At 36.6% G+C, this 24,028-nt stretch overlaps 1 protein-coding gene across 6 annotated transcripts in view; it reads right to left on the bottom strand.

Annotated features, from left to right (window-relative positions):
- The window catches only part of Tdh (L-threonine dehydrogenase), a 101,211-nt gene that overhangs the window by 41,179 nt on the left and 36,004 nt on the right, over nucleotides 1-24,028 (bottom strand). Inside the window, exon 1 of one of the 6 annotated variants that reach the window (XM_069820686.1) lies at nucleotides 22,355-22,476. The exons of 1 other annotated variant lie outside the window; for it this stretch is intronic. Coding sequence is in view for 2 of the 5 variants with exons in the window: in XM_069820683.1 (XP_069676784.1) it covers nucleotides 10,773-10,786 (14 nt within the window). In the remaining 3 variants the exon portion in view is untranslated. Of the gene's footprint in view, nucleotides 1-10,772; nucleotides 10,804-10,834; nucleotides 11,008-22,354; nucleotides 22,477-24,028 lie in introns of those variants that run through there. 4 more of the 6 variants (XM_069820688.1, XM_069820685.1, XM_069820684.1 and 1 more) reach the window with 4 other exon arrangements.

Raw genomic sequence — 24,028 nt, 5'->3', positions numbered from 1 at the left:
GAAATTTCTATCACTAAATTTAATGATAGTTTTACTGGTTCGTTAGGCTAAAGATGCTTGGTGAGATATAAAAATGATTTAATGAACCAGTAAATACATTAATGAATCATTAAAACCTTAATAAAGCTTTGTCAAACCAGCCATAAGACTGGTAATATACAATTTAAAAGATATTGTGGAATATTAATATAGGGAAGATAATCTTTATAAGTCAACTGATTATCATACTGACGCTTAATTCGATGCTGAGCTATTATCCATTTAATATTGAGGAAATGTGCGGTCTCAACGTGGCAAGAAATTGAAGTCAGATTTGAATATCCTACAAACAGAAATAGGCCACTTGTTCCAATTCACCACGTACTATTAACTCTAGATTCTATGTTACTGGCTCTTCAACTATAGCCGATGTCAATAGTGCTTCAAAATACGCAGTGAGTAAATAATAAAATGTTCAGCAGCAATTGCTTCTTTATGACTAATTTACATATAATTTATACATGGACCTGAATTAGAGATTTTTATATGATACGGAATTCTCCTCGGGGTTTTGTGTACAGTTGACTACACACACATTCGTGTAATTATTGCCACCTGGTGGTAATAATGCTGAGATTTTTCTAAACAGAAATTCATATTTAGCATTATAAAATATAACCATACTTGTAATTATTATTATTATTATTATTATTATTATTATTATTATTATTATTATTATTATTATTATTATTATTATTATTATTATTATTATTATTATTCAATAGTAGTCAATGCAACTTTAATTTATCAACTCTCTGTACTGTATGAATCACGGCTACTGTAACAGGTTACGATTTTACACATGTTTCATGACTTACTCTACAGTACAGAATTTAAATAATAATATCAGCCAATAAGAAGTTGTCTTATATATGCAAAATCATTACCAACTGCTGTTGAATAGTTAGAATAGTATTAACGACAGTTAAAGTTAAGTGTTGGTTATTTTAAACAAAATTATGTTGGAAAAATGAAAAAAATCTTAACAAAATATTAAAAGTAAACCAGCTGTTAATTTAACATTTGTTAAGCCAAATTAAACATTACTTGGAAAAACTGGCCATAAATATTTTATTTTATCATGAATGATGATCTATACGTTGAATTTTGTTGTTCAAGAAATGCATTAAAATGTACAGTCTTTATAGAATGTAATGCTTGCCGGAAATAAGTTTTAGTGCTCATCCGTTTAAAATCAAACAATATTAATATTATAAATTAAGAAAAACTGGCTGGTTATGTTCTAAGCACACCAAATAGTAATGCTCATACAAAGAAGGTGTTTCACCTAATGGATAATAATTGAACAGATGTTGGAAATAGGAGCACAACACATCTAAGGCTACTGTCACATTGGAGACACTCTTGGACAAGTAAATTGGAAGCGTCTGCGTGCCCAAGCGTGCCTAGAAGCTTGCTCTGGAAGTGTGGTCACATTGGATGCAAGTAATCGCTTCCACTCCAGTCTAGTTATCGAAATGGATTCCTCGGATGAAGAGCATTTAGTGTTAGAAAATGGAGTGTTGAAGGTTTTAGTTATAGATGAGGATGCATTAAGGGATGAATGGGTGAACGAATATTTTACGGACAAGGAGGAAGATGGAGAATATAAACGAATAATTTTTTCCGATCTTCTTAAACAGCCAGAGCTATTCTTTAATTATTTTAGAATGTTCTTGCAAGATGCATCCCAGATTGCACTTTTTTTTCTTGAATACATCCTATTAGTATTTCAATATCTATCGTGGAAAAAATCATTCACAAAAACAGCTACAAATATCACGTCACACAGGGAAGCGTGCTAGAAAAAAACAAATTTATTTGATCGGCGGAGACGGGTGAACAAGCGTGCAAAGCTTGCCCTTGTAACTTGCTTCCAGTGTGAACACCTTCGCCGCGCCACCAATAGTTTCAAACATTCACTAATTTTGTTTCTTCAGGCACGCTTCGCTACGCAGGCACTTCCATTTTACTTGCCCAAACGTGCCTGCAATGTGACCGCAGCCTAATCAAACCATAGCTGCAAACTGCAGTCGACTTCAACTATTACGCGAGACAAAATCTGTCTCAAATACTCTTAATTTAAGTTTAGTTGCCGAAGTGTAGAATGAAATTTTTCAATAGGCTAACTGAACCGAATAATTTGTCTATTTTGTATGTGAAATTTTGTCGATTCCTTAGTCTCCCGTATTTTCTTCAAAAAAAGTTGGCAACCCTGATTGCAAGCTGTATTGCATTTTGCCACCCTAAAAATTTTAGGAATTTATCCGTAAATGCAATTATCTGATCAGTAGGCCTATTGAAGAGAAATTAAATCAATTACTCAATAGTCAACACACTTTACTTCAAATGCAGCACGTCGTAGTAATGCGAAATAATGATAGACATTGGTTGCGACCCTCCACTACCCTAGTCGTAGTAGAGATGCGGTGTGACAGCGTTTTGTCGTCACAGCTCCGAACTGTGACAGCTCCGAAACAAATAGATGTGATAGATAATAGCGATTTTGTCCCAGTATGATTTTTGTGTTCGAATGATTCTTGGCGATTATTGGGCTCCGTTCCCTGTTTTTAGATTTCAAAGTCGTCTAGAACTCAATATCATTGTTATCTATTTATCTCTGAACAAACCACAAGGAATACCCATATTTCTCATCCTGAGCCGACAGTGTTTATGTTTATCGTTGTTCTGCGAATTAAATTGATATGCCGGTGCCATGTCTTATATCAACAATAGTGATTAGCGCGGCGTGTATTCTGAACACAAAACACTTTCTGAGCTATTACAGCTGTGTAGGCGCGTTATATTCGTCGAAGAATGTTCATGATATGATATGATATGATATGATATGATATATATACAGGGTGTTTCAAAAATACGGGGCATAATTTCAGGTATGTATTTCCCACATGTAGACAATAAAAATAGTTCATTACAACATGTGTCCGGAAATGCTTCATTTCCGAGTTATGGCCTTCACAACATTGAAATTCACCGGAACGTTTTTCTTTCCGCAGGTCGTTGTCATTACAGATGATGTTCAAAATGTCCACCTCCTGCTTGAATACAGACCTCACATCGATGTCTCATTGACCTGCGAACACGATCCTAAACTCCAGGAGTATTGCGTATGTCCTCAGAACATGCCACAATTCGATTCCGAAGGGATTCCAAATCAGGCACCGGAGACGAATAAACCAATGATTTTAAATGGCCCCACAAGTAGAAATCGAGAGGGTTCAGATCAGGTGAGCGTGGAGCCAAGCAATTGGGCCACCTCTACCTATGCATCGATCAGGAAACCTTCGATCCAAGTACCAGCGAGCCGTACGACTGAAGTGTGCAGGAGCGCCATCATGCAAGAAGTGAATGTGTTGACGATTGATCAGTGAAGTGTCTTCTAAAACATGAGGTATGGTGTTTTCCAGGAAGTTTGTGTACGCCTGCCCCGTAAGTCTGTTTACAAGCACATGGGATCCAACTAATCGATCACCAATGATACCGGCCCACATGTTGAGGGAGAACCGCACCTGGTGATGAGATGGAACAGTTGCACGTGGGTTTTCATACGCCCATACATGCTGATTATGGAAATATGTTATGCCATCTTGTGTGAACTGTGCTTCATCTGTAAATAATACTAAGGCAGGAAAGTTCGGATTTACACCACATTGCTGCAAGAACCACTGACAGAACCTAACTCGTGCAGGGTAATCTGCTGGTGACAGGGCCTGTACACGTTGCAAATGATAAGGATACAATTGATACTCTTTCAACAGTCTCCAGACAGTCGTATCAGGAGCATTGACTTGCAACGCTACCCTTCGTGTGCTGATAGAAGGAGTCATGTTCACAGCCTCCAGAATCTCCTCCTGTACTCCTGGAGTTGTAAATCTTGGTCGTCCCCTTCCCAAACCAGGAGAGTTAAATTTTCCATACTCGCACGGACGGTAATGGAGACGTACAAATGTCTTCCAATCTGGACATTGTCGCTGTGGGTACCTCTCCTGGTACAAACGACGAGCCAGCGCAGCATTGCCGTCCGCCTTACCGTACATGAAGTGTATCTCTGCCAGCTCTTGATTTGAATACATGTCGCACAGTCTAACGCCTACACAACACTGAATGTAACCTTCGCCTCGGAATGAACTGTCAGAGTGCCCTCTTAATGTCTCCTTTGACGGCAACGACCTGCGGAAAGAAAAACGTTCCGGTGAATTTCAATGTTGTGAAGGCCATAACTCGGAAATAAAGCATTTCCGGACACATGTTGTAATGAACTATTTTGATTGTCTACATGTGGGAAATACATACCTGAAATTATGCCCCGTATTTTTGAAACATTCTGTATATATATATATATATATATATATATATATATATATATATATATATATTTGATGTCAACATTTAGGAGAGAGTCGGGTAGTATCGGACATCGGGTAATATCGGACAGTGAGTTTCTTTCATCTACCGCACGATGACAGTACCTGATTGACATGGTTACGTTTCTGTGATGTCGCATAGAGAAACGTAACCATGACATTCAGGTACTACCATATGGTGGTAGATGAAAGAAACGCACTGTCCGATACTACCCGACTCTCCCCTACATGCATTGAATGCGAACATACAATTTTGTATCCGGTGCCACAATTACTGTACTCCAACCACGAGAAAGTCTCCAGGGAATGAGACGCAGCGGGGTGATGCTGTGAATGAATGTTGATGTCATAAGATATCATAAGGTCACACACGTGGGTACTCGTATCTCTATTGGCTATCTTTCAAAGCACAAACGATAACACTGATATACACATTTTTTATACTGCCCTAGTTACAAAATTAGATCACGATTAATATCCTGGTCTTTTAATCCCTCCATAAAGGAAATAACATATGCAGGAGAGCTCATGATTTTTAAACTGACGTTATAACGGTAATATTATCTATCTACTTCGCTCCAATAGATGACGCAATAGTAAGCACATTCCTTTCACGGTTTATCTCCTGATTGGAGAACAGTACATTCATTAAAGATATACCTTTTGTAGTCGCTCTTATAATTTTACTTTCGACCCCATTTAAATTAATCAGTATTCCCGCCTTTAAAACCTAACAACTTAATTTAGATTATTCAAAATTGACACTTTTACAACTCTTTTCTTGATTTTCAGTTCTCTCATATCGAACACACACTGTTTATAATAATACTTGTTACTAAAGCATACTACGCCATTGTCCAATACGTTCGTTATTGTCTGTTTCTTGTTACATTCCATTTTCAGATCTCACTAATTTTCTACATATTATACTTCGCTATCCTAGGTAGCCTCCTCCACCATACTCCTTACCTATTTTCATTATCCCTATCGTTTTACTTAACTTCCTATTACACTCCTCTAATTCATATTTTATTTTACTTACTATGTCCTTAGCCGTCTCTGGACCTGAAACATCCACTTCACCCCTTTCTATTATAAACTCGTCTTTCTTTTTCTTCTCTTCATTTCTCACCATTTCAGCTCTTGCACTCACATAAACAATTTCACTTCTCCTCTCGGCACTGATCTTCCTTCCCACTAATCTAGTTAAATCACTTCCCGAATCACTTGAATTTTTACTCGTGTCACCAAACTTCACTGCATTTGTGGTACCTACTTAAGCCGCCCTTATCTGATTTCTTCACATATCATATGTTTTCTTCTTCTGTATTCTTGATCTCAGCATTTCCTGGTTCTGTCTCGCTTCCTCCGGCGCGATCTGCAATTCAGCCAATTCTCCGGCGTCTACACGTACCTGGCCAATGATCTTGTTATGATAGTTACTTTCCACCACATTGCTGATTGAACAGATTGACCATCACCTGTCACGTAGATTTTGTCCCAGTTCGAATTCCGACCTTCGCTTAACATCTGTTTTGTTGGGCTGGTCGGTATCGAAGAATGTTTACGAATCATTCGTGGAATAATACGAGTGCATAGCCTCAGTATCACAGAGTTGCCGACGTTAACCTTTTGTTTTTGAGTGGGACGAAATTTTATTGGATCTCAGTTATGTTTTCCTTCCGACTTGCAGTTTTCTGGACTCTGGAGCGTCACAATATATACATACATAAGTCGCCAACTCTCCGAGTCACATTTCGGGCAGAGATGGGAATTTTCGGAGCTGTGATTTTGGAACTGTAGTCACAGTTGGAACCAGTGACGAACCTTTCATAGCGACAATATCACAGGTCTTCAAATCACATCCCATCACTAGTTCGAACTGGTAAGTAACCCTATTCGAAAATAAAAACTCTGTAAAATCGAAAACAACGATAATTTTACTTAAATACCGGTACCTGCAAGACGAGAAATTGGAATATGCAAACCTATTTTCCAATAAAATTGTCTTTGGTTTCTCAGACTGGTCTTCCTTGCTGATATGTTTTTTTCGAACATTCAGACACTTTGAATGGTAGCTGTCAAGGCCAAGATGTTAACATAATGACAGCCAGAGATAAAATCGATTTATAAGGAAACTTCATTTCTGGTTGACATCATTTACAAACCGAAATTTGATTTATTCCAGTGTGTTAAAGAACTCATGGAAAATTTATAGACATACCGTATGATACGAAAAAAACTGAGTTTGTTTTTGTTAACATGTAGTTAAGTTTACAAAGTATTAAACAAAAGCTTTTCCGTATTTTATGAAAGAAAGCCAAAACAATTTTGACAGTCACAGATGGATACTGAATCCGCTTTTAGACTGGAATAAAACAAAAATTAAGGACAAACTTATTGAAATATACATCTACTAATGGAATGTAGAATTTATACTTTTTTCGCAGAGCGTAGACCAGTTTTGGATAAATACAGGGTTGTTTCCGATCTCTGATAACGAATTTTAATGACGTCATATGCATCAGGAATCACACAAGACAGCTGAATTGCGGCGAGAGGTGACAGACCAGTAGTGAGTGATTTCATAATCAGAGTGCACGGTGCATCACAGTAGCAATGCCCAAGAACATCGAGCCTTTTTGGGAGGGGTACGTAACAACCCTTTCCGATGCCAAGTACAGTTACGTGAACATCATAGGAGCCTGCAAAAAACGTGATTTCGTTAATTCCAAGAAAGGAATCTTGTGTGTACCTAACAAGACTGGCAAAGCTCGGATGGGACTAATTCCAGAATGGAAAAAGCAAGCAAATCCACCCCCGTCACAAGTTGCCGCACCCCATGATATGATACAAATTAATTCCATTCGAGCTTTATCAATCTTATTAAGTAGGCCTACGCAGAAGATGCCTTTCTTGGAAATAACGAAACCTCGTTTATTGCAGGCTTCTTTTATTTTCACTTAACTGTACTTGGCATCGGAAAGGGTTGTTATGTACCCTTCTCAAAAAGGCTCGATTTTCTTTGGAATTTCTGCTGTGAGTCGCCGTGCACTCTATGAGATCACTCACTACTGGTCTCTCACCTCGCTCCACAGTTCAGCTGTCGTGTGACTCCTGACGCACATGATGTCATTCAAATTCATTATCAGAGATCGGAAACAACCCTGTAGAATGCAGGAATACATCGAGCTTGCAAAATAAGCTAATAATATTTTATGAATATTTGCAAACTCGTAATTATACAAAATAAGTTTCTCGTCTATGATTAACATCAGAACAAAAGCAAGAAATCTCCTTGAAATTGAAACTAATATCGCTTTGTGTAACAACTAGAGTTCAGATATGATATGCTACTTTCTCAAAAAGATGCACATTCATCACATTAATTGAAAGTTCTTTTAAAAAAGAACCATAGACTAGTCCAAAAAATGCAAATTTGAGATATTAAGCATGTGGTGAGCGTATTGTATCGGCCAACTACTGAATTATTTGTTAGTGAAAAAAACGCCATAGTCCTATGTTATAGGAGTGGAAATTTTCAATGATTTTCATAAAACAACTATAGTCTAAAGACTTTTTTTTGTGAAAACAGCATTTGTCCAATACGGTGGTAGCATTTACAAATATCTTACTCATATCATCTCGAAATATTTTTACACACAATTTTAAACTGTAGCAGATTGGCAGTACTGTTTCTTATGTACACGGCAAAAGCCACCTTAGAGAAAAATATTTTAGCACGTGAATTGTTGTATTAGTTATGTATCAGCTGTTTTGAGAGCAGTCTTGATGATAAAAGCTTCTCAACAGGCAATAACAGGCATTTCCCATATTTATTCTGCGTTTATTTTCATCCCGAGTATCATTCATATTTGTTACTGTTGCTCCAAAATATTTTTTTTTCAAGTTTTATCTGTCCTTATACTTTTTTAACAATTTGCAAAATGCAGTGTCTTTTCCTTTAATAAGAACATATATCTTTCCGAACTTTTCTATAAGTTCGTTCTTAAGGGAACGCTTGGTGCTCTTAATTTTCGACATGTTCCTCAGTAGTGTGTATTCTAAAACAGTGAAATTAACACTAACACAAATATGCATGCATAAATAATCAAATAAATAAATGAAAAAAAAATATATATATGTTTACCACAGGATCTCAAGTACGTATGGTGATTGCAAGGTCCCACGCCAAGCAGAATTAGAAAGGCAGTAATGTAATTTTATTCCTTTCGAAACCAACTGTACTCTCACAGTGGCATCCCACCCCATGGATCATGACGTCATGTATACTCCGGCGTTCCAAACTGTCCATCGGATCAGTCTGCCTTCGATGAAAACATGAATTACGCAGAAACAGTAATCGAAACTCACGCATCGAAGTATAAATATTAATCAGTAATTATGTATACATGAATACGCATATAATCATCAACCTTATAATTTATCATATAAAAAATATATTTCTGCGGACACCCTTGAAGGTTTTTAGACCCTGCAGGTAATTTTCGCCTTTTCGCAAACGGGTCTTGCTCTTCTTTCGCAAACATACCGTGTTTTAATCAGTAGAGTCAGTTGACCTTGCACAAACGTGCCCGAATGCATTATGCCTCCGAGGGACGAACCGTATCGCAAACGGAACACTTGTTGCCTGTTATATTTAAACCTTCGAACTTTTCTGCATTATGCGCGACATCCGCAACAATTTCTTTAGTCTTGATACTACTTCCGCTCTTTCGCATTCATCATAAGTTAATCTCCTGGAAGTTACCGACGTAGCTCGGTCGGTTAAGGGGCTTACTTGCCGATCCGAAGTTGCGCTTGGGTGCGGGTTCGATTCCCGCTTGGGCTGATTACCTGGTTGGGTTTCTTCCGAGGTTTTCCCCATCCGTAAAACAAATATCAGGTAATCTATGGCGAATCCTCGGCCTCATCTCGTCAAATATCATCTCGCTATCACCAATTCCATCGACGCTAAATAACCTCGTAGTTGATACAGCGTCATTAAATAACCAAGTAAAAAAAGTAATCTCTCTGAATTAATTGTTATTACATACCCTTAATATTTTTTGTCCCATCGATATTATTATTAAATTATTTATTATTATTATTATTATTATTATCTTCATCATCATCATCATCAACAATACGATTTAGGCCCATTGGCCTGTTTCGTTTACATAGCAGTATTAAAATTGGCCTTTCCAGCGTTTTCTAGGGCGTCCGATTCGTCTTCTGCCTTGCGGTTTATAATGGTGTAGTCGGTATGGGATGCGGGTTGGTTCCATCCTAGATATATGTTCATGCCATTTGTTCCTATATTCTGTGATCGTTACTATAATATTTGGCATATTTAGTTCCTGTCGTATGTCTTCATTTACTATTATTATTATTATTATTATTATTATTATTATTATTATTATTATTATTATTATTATTTAGGAATGAACGAGTAATTTATTAAAAGTCGAGTTCATAAGATACGGAATTTATAATTCTATGCTATTTCAAAATTCAAGTCATATTTTAATTATTTGTAATTTTATTTATAATTCGGACAAGATATTTACTGAATTAAACATAAAGTCCGCAGTTATTTTAATATTTAGCATTTGTGGATTGTTTTATAATTTAAATAAAATAAATATTTAAAAAATGTTTATTGACGTAATACGGGTAATTATATTTAGTTAAAAAATTCTTCCTATTTAAATTGTGGGTTAAAATGAACATCATGCTATTTTGCGGCGTTTATCACACATCATTATCTCTTAAATTTAAGTCACAGAATAAAAAAAGTATCCAGTTTTTCAGCAATTTGTTTTTTTAGTAGGTCATTTTGCGACGCTTCATCATCTTAGGCCATTCAGCGTCTGAATGAGATGAAGGTGATAATGCTGGTGAAATGAGTCCAGGGTCCAGCACCGATAGTTATCCAGCATTTGCTCATATTGGGTTGAGGGAAAGCCCCGGAAAAACCTCAACCAGGTAACTTGTCCCGACCGGGAATCGAACCCGGGCCACCTGGTATCACGGCCAGACGCGCTAACCGTTACTCCACAGGTGTGGTTTTTCATCAATATATCATACAACATTTCCTCCTATTTGGACTGCAGACTTAAAATATGATATAACTTACACAGTTATTCGAAAATACGACAGTCTAATTACTTTGTTGTAGAATTACAATGAAATATAGTTTTCCAACAGCAGGCCTACATTACACACATTCTCTCGTTTTAAATTGCAGAATAAAATAAGAATTACGTATTGATTCAGCAATAAATAAAAATATCTCTCGGTTTAATTGCAAAGTTAAATAAATAGTATCTAATATTTTAACAGTACTTATCACGCAACATTTCTTCCACACTTCCACTGTAGAGTTAAAATTAGTAAAAAAATCTCACTTTTCAACAATACATCACATAATGATCCCTCATGCTTCAGTTGTAGTGTTCTGTGTTCCCGGTGAACTTACACGTGCTTGCGAATGGTGTCAAGTGATCATGTCTGGTGGAATGATTACGCCAACTGGACTCGCATCATTAAACTATTGAATGAATGAACAGTAAGTTCAACATAGAATGTATTTCTTTTATTTTTAAAGTTGTAATTTCCTTTTGCACAAGAACAAAGGCGTTGATTTAGGTATAATTAAACATCGTGCATTTTTGTTATAATATCTATCGGCTTAAAATTTGGCAAAAATTAAAAGTTCTTGGATAACATCAGCACAATTACGTACGTTGTTATAGACCACAGCGGACAACAGCTGTTGGCAAGCTCTACAATCCAATCAGGAAGCTGGACTAGTCGTCGACCTTCGTTCGCCTGTCCACGATGCTGCTTAAATAATTATTTGCCACGCTGAATTGCTCAAGAAAAGTTGTTATTACTCAATGTAAAGTTATTGTAAACAACCATGCAACTTGAAAAATTGCGTATGACACTCGTATTTTGCATAATTTTTAAGTTAGGCCTATATGTAATTTCAAAAGTGGCATCGTGTAGACTACGCAGGGAAAAGGACAGAATTGCGCCAGCTGAAAGTGTTTAGATCAATTTAGTTGCATACTTCCGACACGTCAGCGTCGCAATGAAAACTGAAAGAAAAATAGCCGCCAAAAATAACGTTAGACCCGCACTCATTGCTGCCTTGTCAAATAAACACAAGCGATAATTAAAACGCTTACTGCTATACATTTTTTGCACGGCAGCACTCATTGTTGCAAAGAGAATATGAACTGACTGAAAGACAATAATATACATTCGGTGAAGTCACTTTCATTGTAGCTGTTATAGAAATAAATTAAAATATACCTGTAGGCAATTTTTAATAATAAATTAATAAATAATAGATAAATAACCAAATAAAGGCAAAAAAAACATTTATTTAGTAAATTAGTTATTTATATTTAAAAAAAGCAGAAAAAGGCAACGTAAAACTGTGATCTTTCAATCACAAAGGTATAATTCGTACAGATTTACTTTCAAAATGAAGATAGATTTAACACATTTAAAAAGCCACTGCCAAAGTTCCGGTCTCTGATGATGATGATGATGATGATGATGATGATGATGATGATGATGATGATGATGATGATGATGATGATCATCATCATCAGCTGAGTTATCACAGAGGAATGTACAACTGCCGTAGTTCCGAGAAGAATGTTCGTAACAGCATCGTCACGCTGCGATTGCGAAGAAATATTGGCCAATGTGAAATTTTCACTAACCTCGCGAGAATCACTACGCGACTTTTTGATAAAAAAAAATTGTAAAATTGAGCTTAGTGGTCGCTTAGACGTATCAAGGAACCCGGAACGATAATGTGAAGTTTATGTTAAAAATAATGTGAACTGTCAAATGCACAAAATGTTAAACGAACGTTTCACAATAACGTCAGAACTCAAACCAACGAACGGGTGAACACAGTCTTTAAAATTAGTTTAAAATCGACAATGCATAATATTTAACATCTACACTGCAGAACTGTCAAAACAACGTTTTCAATGTTTCACAATAAGTAAAATTTCATTTTGTGTCACTTCATTTTATTACAAGGTCGGTACTAGACAGTAGGTCTTTATATAAAAAAGATCATATCGAACGTGCAGCAGCACCAAGCATAGGAATTGCCTTGAAGGAGGGATAGGAGAACTGTGCCTTATATCGGTATAGATTTTGTTACTCTGACAATGAAAAATTAGACAAGGGGGAAAGATTATGGATAAAAAATACTCGAATCTAAATATGTCGCTTTTTAAACAAGTTCAAGGGGAGTTTAAATCCGGTAATCCCTTCCTTCCGTACACCCCTGACTCAAGACTATTGTTGATTCTATATAGTGTTCTACATTAAATAGAGGAGTAAAGATGTATGTAGCTATGTCACTGTTTTATTTTCAATAATATGTGATAAATTTAATATGAAGTTGGCAGCGTTCACTAACAATTTCACGTTTTTCATACGTTGAAAATATGGCCGAGAAAGCACAATGGTTATGATTAAGCTGCGGATTTATGCGTATATGCCTAATTTAATCTTTAACCTGAAGGCGGAAGATTTTATGTTACATATCCATTTTAAGACATTGTGAGTATTATATACGAATTCTATAGTGCCTATAAATTGCCTATTTCACTAGTAAATGCCTTTTTACTTATTAATGCCTAAAAGATGCCTAAATATCCGTGTTATATATTATACTTGAATTTACTGTTCATTCTGTCGACATTTTTTGAATCTGTAATTTGTTTCTCTTTTATCTAGCAGAGGGAAGTGATATAGAACTATCGATAATTCTGTGTGTTACGTTTTACTGCCTGTAGACCGCGGAGAAATTCGAATAATTTAAAATCAATCAATAAGAAAAAATGTATTTCGAAAGCCGCATGAATCATTGTGGTAGTTGACTAGGGTAGTTGTGTATCTGTTTTATGAGTTTGTGAATTGAATACGAGTTGAGTTTTCTGCTGTAATACGTGAAGTATACCGTGGAGATATGCCAAAACAAAAGTCATCAGAAGCACTGATCGGAAAATACATTGACATTACTGCGTTCCCACTGGTTTGGTCCCCAACTGAGATTGGATTCCTGAAGTATTGCCCCATCACTTCATGTGAAGTGGAAGGGAGTTTCTCCCAATTCAAGAACATTCTTACAGACAGTAGACATCAGTTCTCATTACATTCGGACGAATATTTAATTATTCACTGCCATAATGACATTCCTATAGAAAGTAGTGTATAATGCTATGCTATGGTAGTGTTAGCCATTGAGAATTAGAAATTTGTTAGTGGCTTTTTAAATGCCTATTTTAGAATTATTTTGAATGCCTATTTTACCTGCCTATTTGAACTGTTTTAGTGCCTAAAAATCCGCAGCTTGGTTATGATAAATTACGAAGTAGCTAATTTTTTTTTAGCAGAGTCGAAAGAATCTTTGTGGAAAGTTGATTCAACGAACTACAGCAATAAATAGAAAAGACAATGTTATTAACGAAACTGGTCATAAGAATAGGCCTAATATGTTACTAGAAAATATTTAAAAAAAGTTTACAAACAAAAGAAACAAAATGAAGTCCACAAAGTCAAAAATAAAAAAATCCGATATAATAAAACCGAAACGAAAGACAATATTAATAAAACTAAATGGGAATTCTTCGATGTCTTCAGTTCATGTTTCAGCACACCATCAGAGACACTGAAACAATAAATTCAATTGTAAGTAGGAACACTTTAGATGTTGTGATCTTATCAGGAAACCTCTCCTTCACGGTAAAAATATTTCAACAGCTCCCCTCGAATGCATTTTGTTGACACTCGAGGATTTCTTGTTGAATTCTTACGCAGTGGTGCCGTATATCGTGTTTGTGGTTCAACGCTAACGTGCTGGTATTCATTTCAAGCGGCTCGGGTTCTTCCTCGGCCAGGTCATGATGGAATTTGTGGTAGACAAAACAAACGTTGCAGGGGTTTTCTCGGATACTCCTGTTTCCTTCTATCATTCCACCAATACACAACAGTCTCATTTCATCTATTCTCAGGCCTGCAAAATTAAGGGTTATAAACATTTTTCTAAAAAAATATGCTACCTTTTTTGGTTTCTTGGGATGCTGAATCCAAATCTGAGCTCAGATTTTCTCTGTCACGTACAATTTTTCCGCAACATGCGGTTAAAAGGAAGTTTTATATAATATTCTTATTGAATTTGGTATTCCCAAGAAACTAGTTCGATTAATTAAATGTGTCTTAGTGAAACTTACAGCAGAGTCCGTATAGGCCAGTTTCTATCTGATGCTTTTCTAATTGACTGCGGGCTAAAGCAAGGAGATGCACTATCACATTTACTTTTTAACTTCGCTCTAGAATATGCCATTAGGAAAGTTCAGGATAACATAGAGGATTTGGAATTGAACGTGTTACATCAGCTTTTTGTCTATGCGGATGAAGTGAATATGTTAGGAGAAAATCCACAAACGATTAGGGAAAACACGGAAATTTTACTTGAAGCAGGTAAAGCGATAGGTTTGGAAGCAAATCCCGAAAAGACTAAGTATATGATCATGTCTCGTGACCAGAATATTCTATGAAATGGAAATATAAAAATTGGAGATTTATCCTTCGAAGAGGTTGAAAAATTCAAATATCTTGGAGCAACAGTAACAAATATAAATGACACTCGGGAGGAAATTAAACGCAGAAGAAATATGAGAAATGTGTGTTATTATTCGGTTGGGAAGCTTTTATCATTTAGTCTGCTGTCAAAAAATCTGAAAGTTAGAATTTATAAAACAGTTATATTACCGGTTGTTCTGCATGGTTGTGAAACTTGGACTCTCACTTTGAGAGAGGAACAGAGATTATGGATGTTTGAGAATAAGGTTCTTAGGAAAATATTTGGGACTAAGAGGGATGAAGTTACAGGAGAATGGAGAAAGTTACACAACGCAGAACTGCACGTATTATTTTCTTCACCTGACATAATTAGGAACATTAAATCCAGACGTTTGTGATGGGCAGGGCATGTATTACATATGGGCGAATGCAGAAATGCATATAGCGTGTTAGTTGGGAGAGCGGAGGGAAAAAGACCTTTGGAGACGCCGAGACGTACGTGGGAGGATAATATTAAAATGTATTTGAGGGAGGTAGGATATGATGATAGAGACTGTATTAATCTTGCACGGAATAGGGACCGATGACGGGCTTATGCGAGGGCGACAATGAACCTTCGGGTTCCTTAAAAGCCATTTGTAAGTAAGTAAGGAATATGAGTGTAGCGTTATTGAATTTAATATGGAAAAGTGATGAAGTGAAACATGTCCTGTGGCAGATATTGAAGGTATATTTTACGAAAACTATTAGATTGTCATAATTTATTAGCAACTCACATTTAGTCAAATGCTTTATACCGCCTTTTTTTCTTCATGCTGAAGTTGCGTTTGTTGCTTTTCCTCTTGTGTGAGGTTCAAGAGATATTCTTTGTAGCCAGTGTTTTTGTTCCCTATGACAGCTTCTTGCTCTGCTGTCTCATTCACAAAGGAAATATGGAAAACTTAATATGCCCAGCCTACTGACCAAGAAGCATCCAGAACTCTCACAGATCTCCACATATCATTCATTTATGATCTTTATATTTTATCTTCGTAAGAACCAGTTCAAAATTCTCATAAGTTGTTTTAGAGTGTACCGAATGACCAACGGTAATGAAGCATACTTATTGTCATTGTGCAAAAGCACTCATCACTGTCTACAGGCTTCTTTCCATTCATCCACTTCCTACTGGACATTAGGCTTTTGTATCAAACCAGAAATATCACTACAGTATAGCAGCGATATTTTACTACTTAATTAACTTAATATTCCCAGAACATGAATTTTACCAGCAATCGAAAAGTATTGGGAATACATTTGAATAAGAAATAAAAAAAAGTTTACTTCCCAGGCAGGATTCGAACCACGAAAGTCTTAGTTACCAGTTTATCGTGTTCTGGAGTGAAGAAGGCTCTGAAATCAGCTACAAGGGTCGGTCCGGTTTTTTTTGCCACTACTGTACAAACATTCCTACTAATCCTCTGCATCCTTTTCCTTTATGGGTATTCCATATTTTTGTACAATATATTTAAATCTAATAATTAAGTCCATCGATACTTCAACCTCACACTTTTGCATTCAATTTTCCATTTTGTACGATTTTAACCTAACCACTGAAAAACAAAGAAATGCAAATCGCAAATATAACAGCGCCCAAAGGCAAACAAATGCAACGCGAAAATGTAGACCACGTTCATTTCGATGTATAACGGAGTAAGCACAGTCGTCTTTAGACGTTGACTATTATCTTTGCAGAGGTATGGATGCTTTCCTTTAGTAATTTTGTTAGAAACAGTGTACCATCATAGAATTTATGCTGGTTAAATGAGGTGTCAGCTAACCAGTTTAAGTAATCGGTGATTATGAATGGTGCAAAGAAATTACATTTTAATCACGGTTACTGTTTAACCGTCGTTTCGTAATCTATGATTACTGCGTTTTTAAACGAGGTTGATGGACTTCACCATGAGTGTAAAGGCAATGTTTTTTTTAATTGGTTATTTTACTACACTTTTATCAACTGCTACGGTTAGCCAGTATCTGAGTGAGATGGTGACAATTCCGACGAAATGAGTCAAGGGTTCAGCGCCAAAAGCTACCCGGCATTTGCTCTTAATGAGTTGAAGTAAAACGCAGGAAAATTCCTGAACCAGGTAACTTGTCACAAACAGAATTTGAACTCGGACCCGTTCGTTTCACGATCAAGCATACTAACTGTTACTCCACAGCAGTGAACAGAAATACGTATGTTCTTTGCTCCCAAATAGAACTACTAAATGAATAATAAATCAGCAACAATAAGTTACTTTATTTATATCCGTGACGTAATAGAGTCTTATCCCATTCATTTTAAGTGGGATAAGAAGTTCATTACCAGACTCGATTTTTTTTATCTTACTCGTTTTCAAGAATGTATGATGGCATCAAGAATATTTCGAACTGTATTGAAACTAAGTATAAGATAATATTACAACGTAAATATCTTATCTCCTTATGGTAGATATTATAGGCATCCAACAAGGAAAACTCAGTGCGCAGAAACCAGCGGGCGTGACTGTCTCGCGCAGATGACGTATGCTCCCGTTCCCTGCAAGCTCCACGCCTGTATTGTTGACATTGTTGTCATGGATTTATAGCGTCACAATACATTATTTCAACTGCTACCAAAATACAAAATTTACCACGTCTGTAAAAACCCGGTATTGTTGCCTAATAAGGGCGATACTTCATTTATAATTTCTTCACAAACAACACATTAAAAGAAAAGGCCTACAATTTAAAATTGAATTTAGATCCCAGTAATGGATAAAATATTGTATAGCACACAAGAGTAAAAAACAGATTTTATGCGCTCGTGGAAATTATCTCTCTCGGCTTCGCCTCGGGCGCTAAACTTCCTCCTCGCGCATAAAATCCAGTTTTACTCTCTTATACTATAAATTACTATTGTTGTTGTTTAGTCAACTGTCCGAAGACAGGTCTGAACCTTACAAGTAATATTAAGAAGTCACCACTTACGAGGCAACTAGGCAAGGAGATACTGGGGTAGGGTGGCCAGTTCCTTTTCCCCTAAATTACTATTATGCAATTAAAAAGAATCAAGAAACAAGAAGTTTCATTTTTTTAATTGGTTATTTTTCAACTGCTATGGTTATATATGTACATATATTCATATATGAGGCCTCGCCGGCCTCATCGTCCTCATTGTATAATCAATGACTATGAGTAGTCATACTGTAAATAGGCATATCTATTTATTTGAAAAAAAAATCGTTCCGACACCGGGAATCGAACCCGGGACCCCTCAGCTCTGCGCTCTGAGTGCTCTTTTCATCTGAGCTATACCGGGACCCGATCCACGGTGCCGACCGAACTGTTCTCCTTTGTATCATCAATAGCCTACTACCTGCATTTATAAGACATTCAAGCTATGTATGCAGGAGCGTATATTTAAATGACTTTATGGCCATTTTCGACAACAGTTTATGAATATTGTTAACATTGATATACAGAGTGATTCAGACCATCCGTAACAGTCATTATTTCGGAAACTAGTGCATTAAAACTTTTGAGACAAAAATATTTGTAACTAAAGCACATGTGAACATTCACTTGAGCTTGATTTGATTAATCAGCCTTAACAGGAAGTAGGGTCGGTGGCATATTACTTTAAAATTTCAAATGGGAGTCGGGGTCAAATCGGGTACCATTTGATAGAGATCTTCAAAACAAACAACTTTCATAGGTAATGTTTTTATTAATTCGTACTCTTTCAATGAGAAAACGTACAAAAGACAATGGGTGATCAAGACCACCTGTAAGTCATTTATTTCGGAAACTAGTGCATTAAAATTTTCTTCATTCACTTCATCAATCAACCTTAACAGGAAATAGGGTCAGTGGCGTATCACTTTAAAATTTCAATGGGAGTCGGGGTCAAATCGGGTACCATTTGATAGAGATCTTCAAAACTAATAACTTTCATAGGAAACGTTTTCATCAGTTCCTACTCTTTCAATGAGAAAACGTTCGAAAAGGTAATGACATTAATAATTAGAATGTTACGAGAGGAAAATGTAAACTAGATAGGCCTAAGTACATTTAATGTTGACATAGTACACACGCACAATTACCTGTCTGTGTGTAGACCTGTTGGCCGGCAGCACCGCCGAGGGGTGAATCAAGTAAACCACCCCTTCCCCTTTGCTCGCTCAGCAGTGTTTCCTTTAGTCACCGCAATACAGTATCTACTGCCAGGTCTACATGTACACTGCACTTAGCCAGGTAATAAGCTCAGGTGGCCTTGCCCAACAATGTACAATAAGAAGGAAGTGTTTTGTTTTCTCTGTACCTACGTATGTACATTTTTCTAGTTTTGCAATTACTTTTGTAACTAATAAAATAAGTACCTAAAAGTCAAGAGTGATTACAAATACCTCCTACGTACTACAATCAGATGCGGTCCTGTGGCATGGCCAGGACGATCTCCTGACTTGAATCCTTTAGATTTCTATCTTTGGGGATGGTTAAAAAACATCGTCTGTGAAGATCGTCCCACAAGAAGAGATGACATGAAACAGCGAACCCGAGAGACCTTCCAATCACTTGACCACGCCAAAGTTTTAGAAGTCAATGACAAGTGTTAGAAGAGTGTGTGCTGTTCAGAACGGCAGACAGTTTGAACTTTTGTAAAAATTAATGGTATTGTCCATTCTTTCAGTAACATCTGTCAACATAATTGTCTTGTTTACATTTTTGTATTGTAACATTTCTCAATATTAACGGCTTTATGTTTCGTACGTTTTCTCATTGAAAGAGTAGTAATTAATAAAAACGTTTCGTATGAAAGTTGTTTGTTTTGAAGAGGTCTATCAAATGGTACCATATTTAACCCGACTCCCATTTGAAATTTTATAGTGATACGCCACTGACCCTACTTCCTGTTAAAGTTGATTGATGAAATCGTCGACCTGGTTGGCGAGTTGGTATAGCGCTGGCCTTCTATGCCCAAGGTTGCGGGTTCGATCCCGGGCTAGGTCGGTTGGCATTTAAGTATGCTTAAATGCGACAGGCTTATGTCAGTAGGTTTACTGGCATGTAAAAGAACTCCTGCGGGACAAAAATCCGGCACATCCGGCGACGCTGACATAACCTCTGCAGTTGCGAGCGTCGTTAAATAAAACATAATTTAGACATTTTTGATGAAATCAAGCTCAAGTGAAAGTTCACATGTGCTTTAGTTACAAATATTTTTGTCTCGAAAGTTTTAATGCACTAGTTTCCGAAATAACTGACTTACGTGTGGTCTGAATCATCCATTGTCTTTTCGTACGTTTTCTCATTGAAAGAGTAGGATTAATAAAAACGTTACCTATGACAGTTATTTGTTTTGAAGAGCTGTATCAAATGGTACCATATTTGACCACGACTCCCATTTGAAATTTTAAAGTGATACTTCCTGTTAAGGCTGATTAATGAAATCAAGCTCAAGTCAAAGTTAACATGTGCTTTAGTTATAAATATTTTTGTCTCGAAAGTTTTAATGGACTAGTTCCCGAAATAAATGACTGTTACGGGTGGTCTGAATCACTCTGTATACATATAGGCCTATTCATATATGAGGCCTCACCGTCCTCATTGAATAATCAATGACTATGAGTAGTCAATTTAATAGATATTTACAGTGTGGCTACTCATAGTCATTGATTATTCTATGAGGACGGCGAAGCTCCATATATGAATATATGTATATATCAATGTTAACAGTATTCGTAAACTGTTGTCGAAAATGGCCATAAAGTCATTTAAATATGCGCTCCTGCATACATGGCTTGAATGTCTTAAAAATGCGAGTAGTAGGCTATTGATGATACAAAGGAGAACAGTTCGGCCGGCGCCGTGGATTGGGTCGCGATATAGCGCAGCGCGTAGAGCTGAGAGGTCCCAGGTTCGATTCCCGGTGCCGGAACGAATTTTTCTCAAATTAATAGATGTTATGGTTATATTTTTTTAGTTGGTTATTTAACGACGCTGTATCAACTACTAGATAATTTAGCGTCGATGAGATTGGTGATGGCGAGATGATGCCGACGATTTGCCATAATTACCTTGCATTCACATTACGGTTGGGGAAAACCTCGGAAAAAACTCAACCAGGTAATCAGCCCAAGCGGGGATCGAACCCACGCCCGAACGCAACTTCAGACCGGCAGGCAAGCGCCTTAACTGACTGAGCCACGCCGGTGGCTATGGTTTTATTGCATCTGAATGATATTAAGGTGATAATGTCAGATAAATGACTCCAGGGTCCAGCGCCGAAAATAACCCGCATTTGCTTTTATTGGATTGAGGGAAAACCCCGGAGAAACCTCAACCAGGTAATTAATATTTGAGGAGAAAAATTCGCTCGGGAGCCGGGGATCGAACCCGGGTCCTTGGTTCTACGTACCAAGCGCTCTGACCACTGAGCTACGCCGAATTCAATCCACAGCACCGGACCGAACCTTCCTCCTTGAATGTTTCCCTTTTGGCCTGACTCCAAGTTAGGCATATATGTTGACGTATATGTCCAATGTCAACTGCCATTATATTAGGAGCGCACACAGTTGAGTGACTTGTTTGGCCGGGATTCCGCAGTTAAGTGCACAGAAATATGCACTGCTAGGTATGAGAATATTAAAGATATTTTTTATTAATTTGTGGTACAGAATAATATCTGTAATATTGACAATTAATATTTGAGGGTTCGATCCCAGGCGCCGGAGCGAATTTTTCTCCTCAAATATTAATTGTCAATATTACAGATATTATTCTGTAGGACAAATTAATAATAAAAAATATCTTTAATATTCTCAACCAGGTAACTTGCCCCAACCAGGATTTGAACCTGAGCCTGCTTGTTTTCACGGTCAGGCATGCTAACCGTTACTCCTCAGCTGTGGACGAGTTGAGTTGAACTAAACCCCCATTGTGTGTTATTGATTTAAAATAAAAGACCTATGAATTTGATTATTGTATTTCTTCCTGAACAAAAATTAATTGTCGATACAGCAGAATGTGTATAAAATTTCGCCAATAGTTTAGTAGAAGGTTATGAGGAATTAAGAAGGTCTGTACGCGACAAGGAAACAGCTGGCACGCCTAAGCATTTTGCAGTATTAGGGATACTGAAAACATTTATCTCGAAACCGTTTTTTTCGCTACATCACAATGTTTTCTGTCTTATAGTTCGTATAATGAGAAAGCAAAAATGTTATCAATTTGAGAGTATTGAAACATACTGAAACTCGGTACAATAGAACTAGCCTATCTTAACAAGCACTTACCTCTGATACGCAAGTGGAAGCGCGATTCCAGACCGACCTTGTTTGTTTCACTCTTCGATCTACTCTCTGTTATCCGTGTCTTAATTCAACCGACCTTCAGTGCTTACTGGGTGACCTTAGAGAGGGTAAAGCGGTAGTACAATGCTCGATTTACGTCTTGCTTTGTGTCGCTTATCTTAATTAATCACAGCATCCGTGGTCACGGTGTAATGTACAGGCCGAGATTTATTATCCTGAAAGTTCCTCTGTCATACAAGTGCTCTTTAAAACTACTAATCTATAGTCTTTTTTAAAAATACCACATCGAAAGGTTCTGTCGTGTTTTTTTTTTGTATTTACAGCTATTGTTGTTAGGCCTTGAAAGTTAGAAATCCCACACAGATACTTGTTGCTAGGAAACCATTCCTCATATCATAACATAAAACTGTACTAAAATAGACCCATTACAGTGCACTTATTGTTACTTAGTTACCATTACAAATTACCTTTCGTCTCGTTTCTCTTATCTATATTACTCTAACCACGACGTAAATACCAGATCACTTATCTGAGGCATGCTAAGTATACGTCTTCATAGAGTATCTTGTTATTCATCATCTTTTACAGTATCCACCTCGCGACAATGAAATCCCTTGTCACAAAGTATTAGGGGCTGCAAGACAATAAACATTTAAAAACAGATTAAAGGATAACCTTCTTAGCAATCCACTCTAATTATACTGACTTAACGATCTTCTTACTTTAGACATGCATCCTGATAGCGCTGTATTTTCAAAATTGTCTCTCAATAATCTCTTCCTATTATCTAACATTATTTGAAATATATTCACATTCTATGTATTTTAGTTTAATTCTGCTACACAGTTTGTATTTCATTGTTTAATTAATAGTTCATAGTATTTTACTGTTTAATTCATAAGTAACTCTTGTGTACACGTAACTTTTATCTAAATCAAATTGTTGTATTCTTTGTAGCTTGTAAGTTCATACATATGTATATATACATTTTGGTGGTTGAGTGGAAGAGAAGGCTTTTTTGACCTTAACTCTGCCAGCTAAAAAAATTATTATTATTATTATTATTATTATTATTATTATTATTATTATTATTATTATTATTATTATTATTATTATTATTATAGTGAAGTTTTGCGAAGGCTTTGGAATAATATTGCTCTAAATTTTTAATGCAAAATATGTATATTGCATTTGCAATTTTAAAAATACGATAGTGCAAAATTGTTGTAACAATACACATTTTATGAAGTGCATTTCAAAGTCTTTTCCTCGGTTTTGTAAAAAGCACTTCCCAACCTTGTATCGTAATATAATATACCGTATGTTAATTTTTAAAAGTGTTTCATATAGACATGTCACATGTTTAATCCCAAACGCAGGGATCGGTAAAAATATCATCGTGATCACTAGCAATAGTGACGTCGCAGGGGCAGCGCGGTAAACTGTCTTTGCTTCACCTCCTCCCTTCCGGCCAACTCCCTTACAAGTTCAGAACACAGACATCAGTGGCGGGTTACCTGATTAGATTTAAATAATTGCTTCTTTTTCAAAACTTTCAATGTCTGTTCGTGTGTTTAAGGAAGAATGAGAGAGATAGTATTGATGTGCACACGGTGACAATGTAGACGTCTCTTGTGTTCTAAAATTCGAATAGTC

Source organism: Periplaneta americana, chromosome 3 (assembly GCF_040183065.1).
Source record: "Periplaneta americana isolate PAMFEO1 chromosome 3, P.americana_PAMFEO1_priV1, whole genome shotgun sequence".
NCBI lineage: Eukaryota > Metazoa > Arthropoda > Insecta > Blattodea > Blattidae > Periplaneta > Periplaneta americana.
The sequence above is the reverse complement of the archived record's forward strand: the minus strand, read 5'-3'. Positions and strand labels throughout refer to the sequence as shown.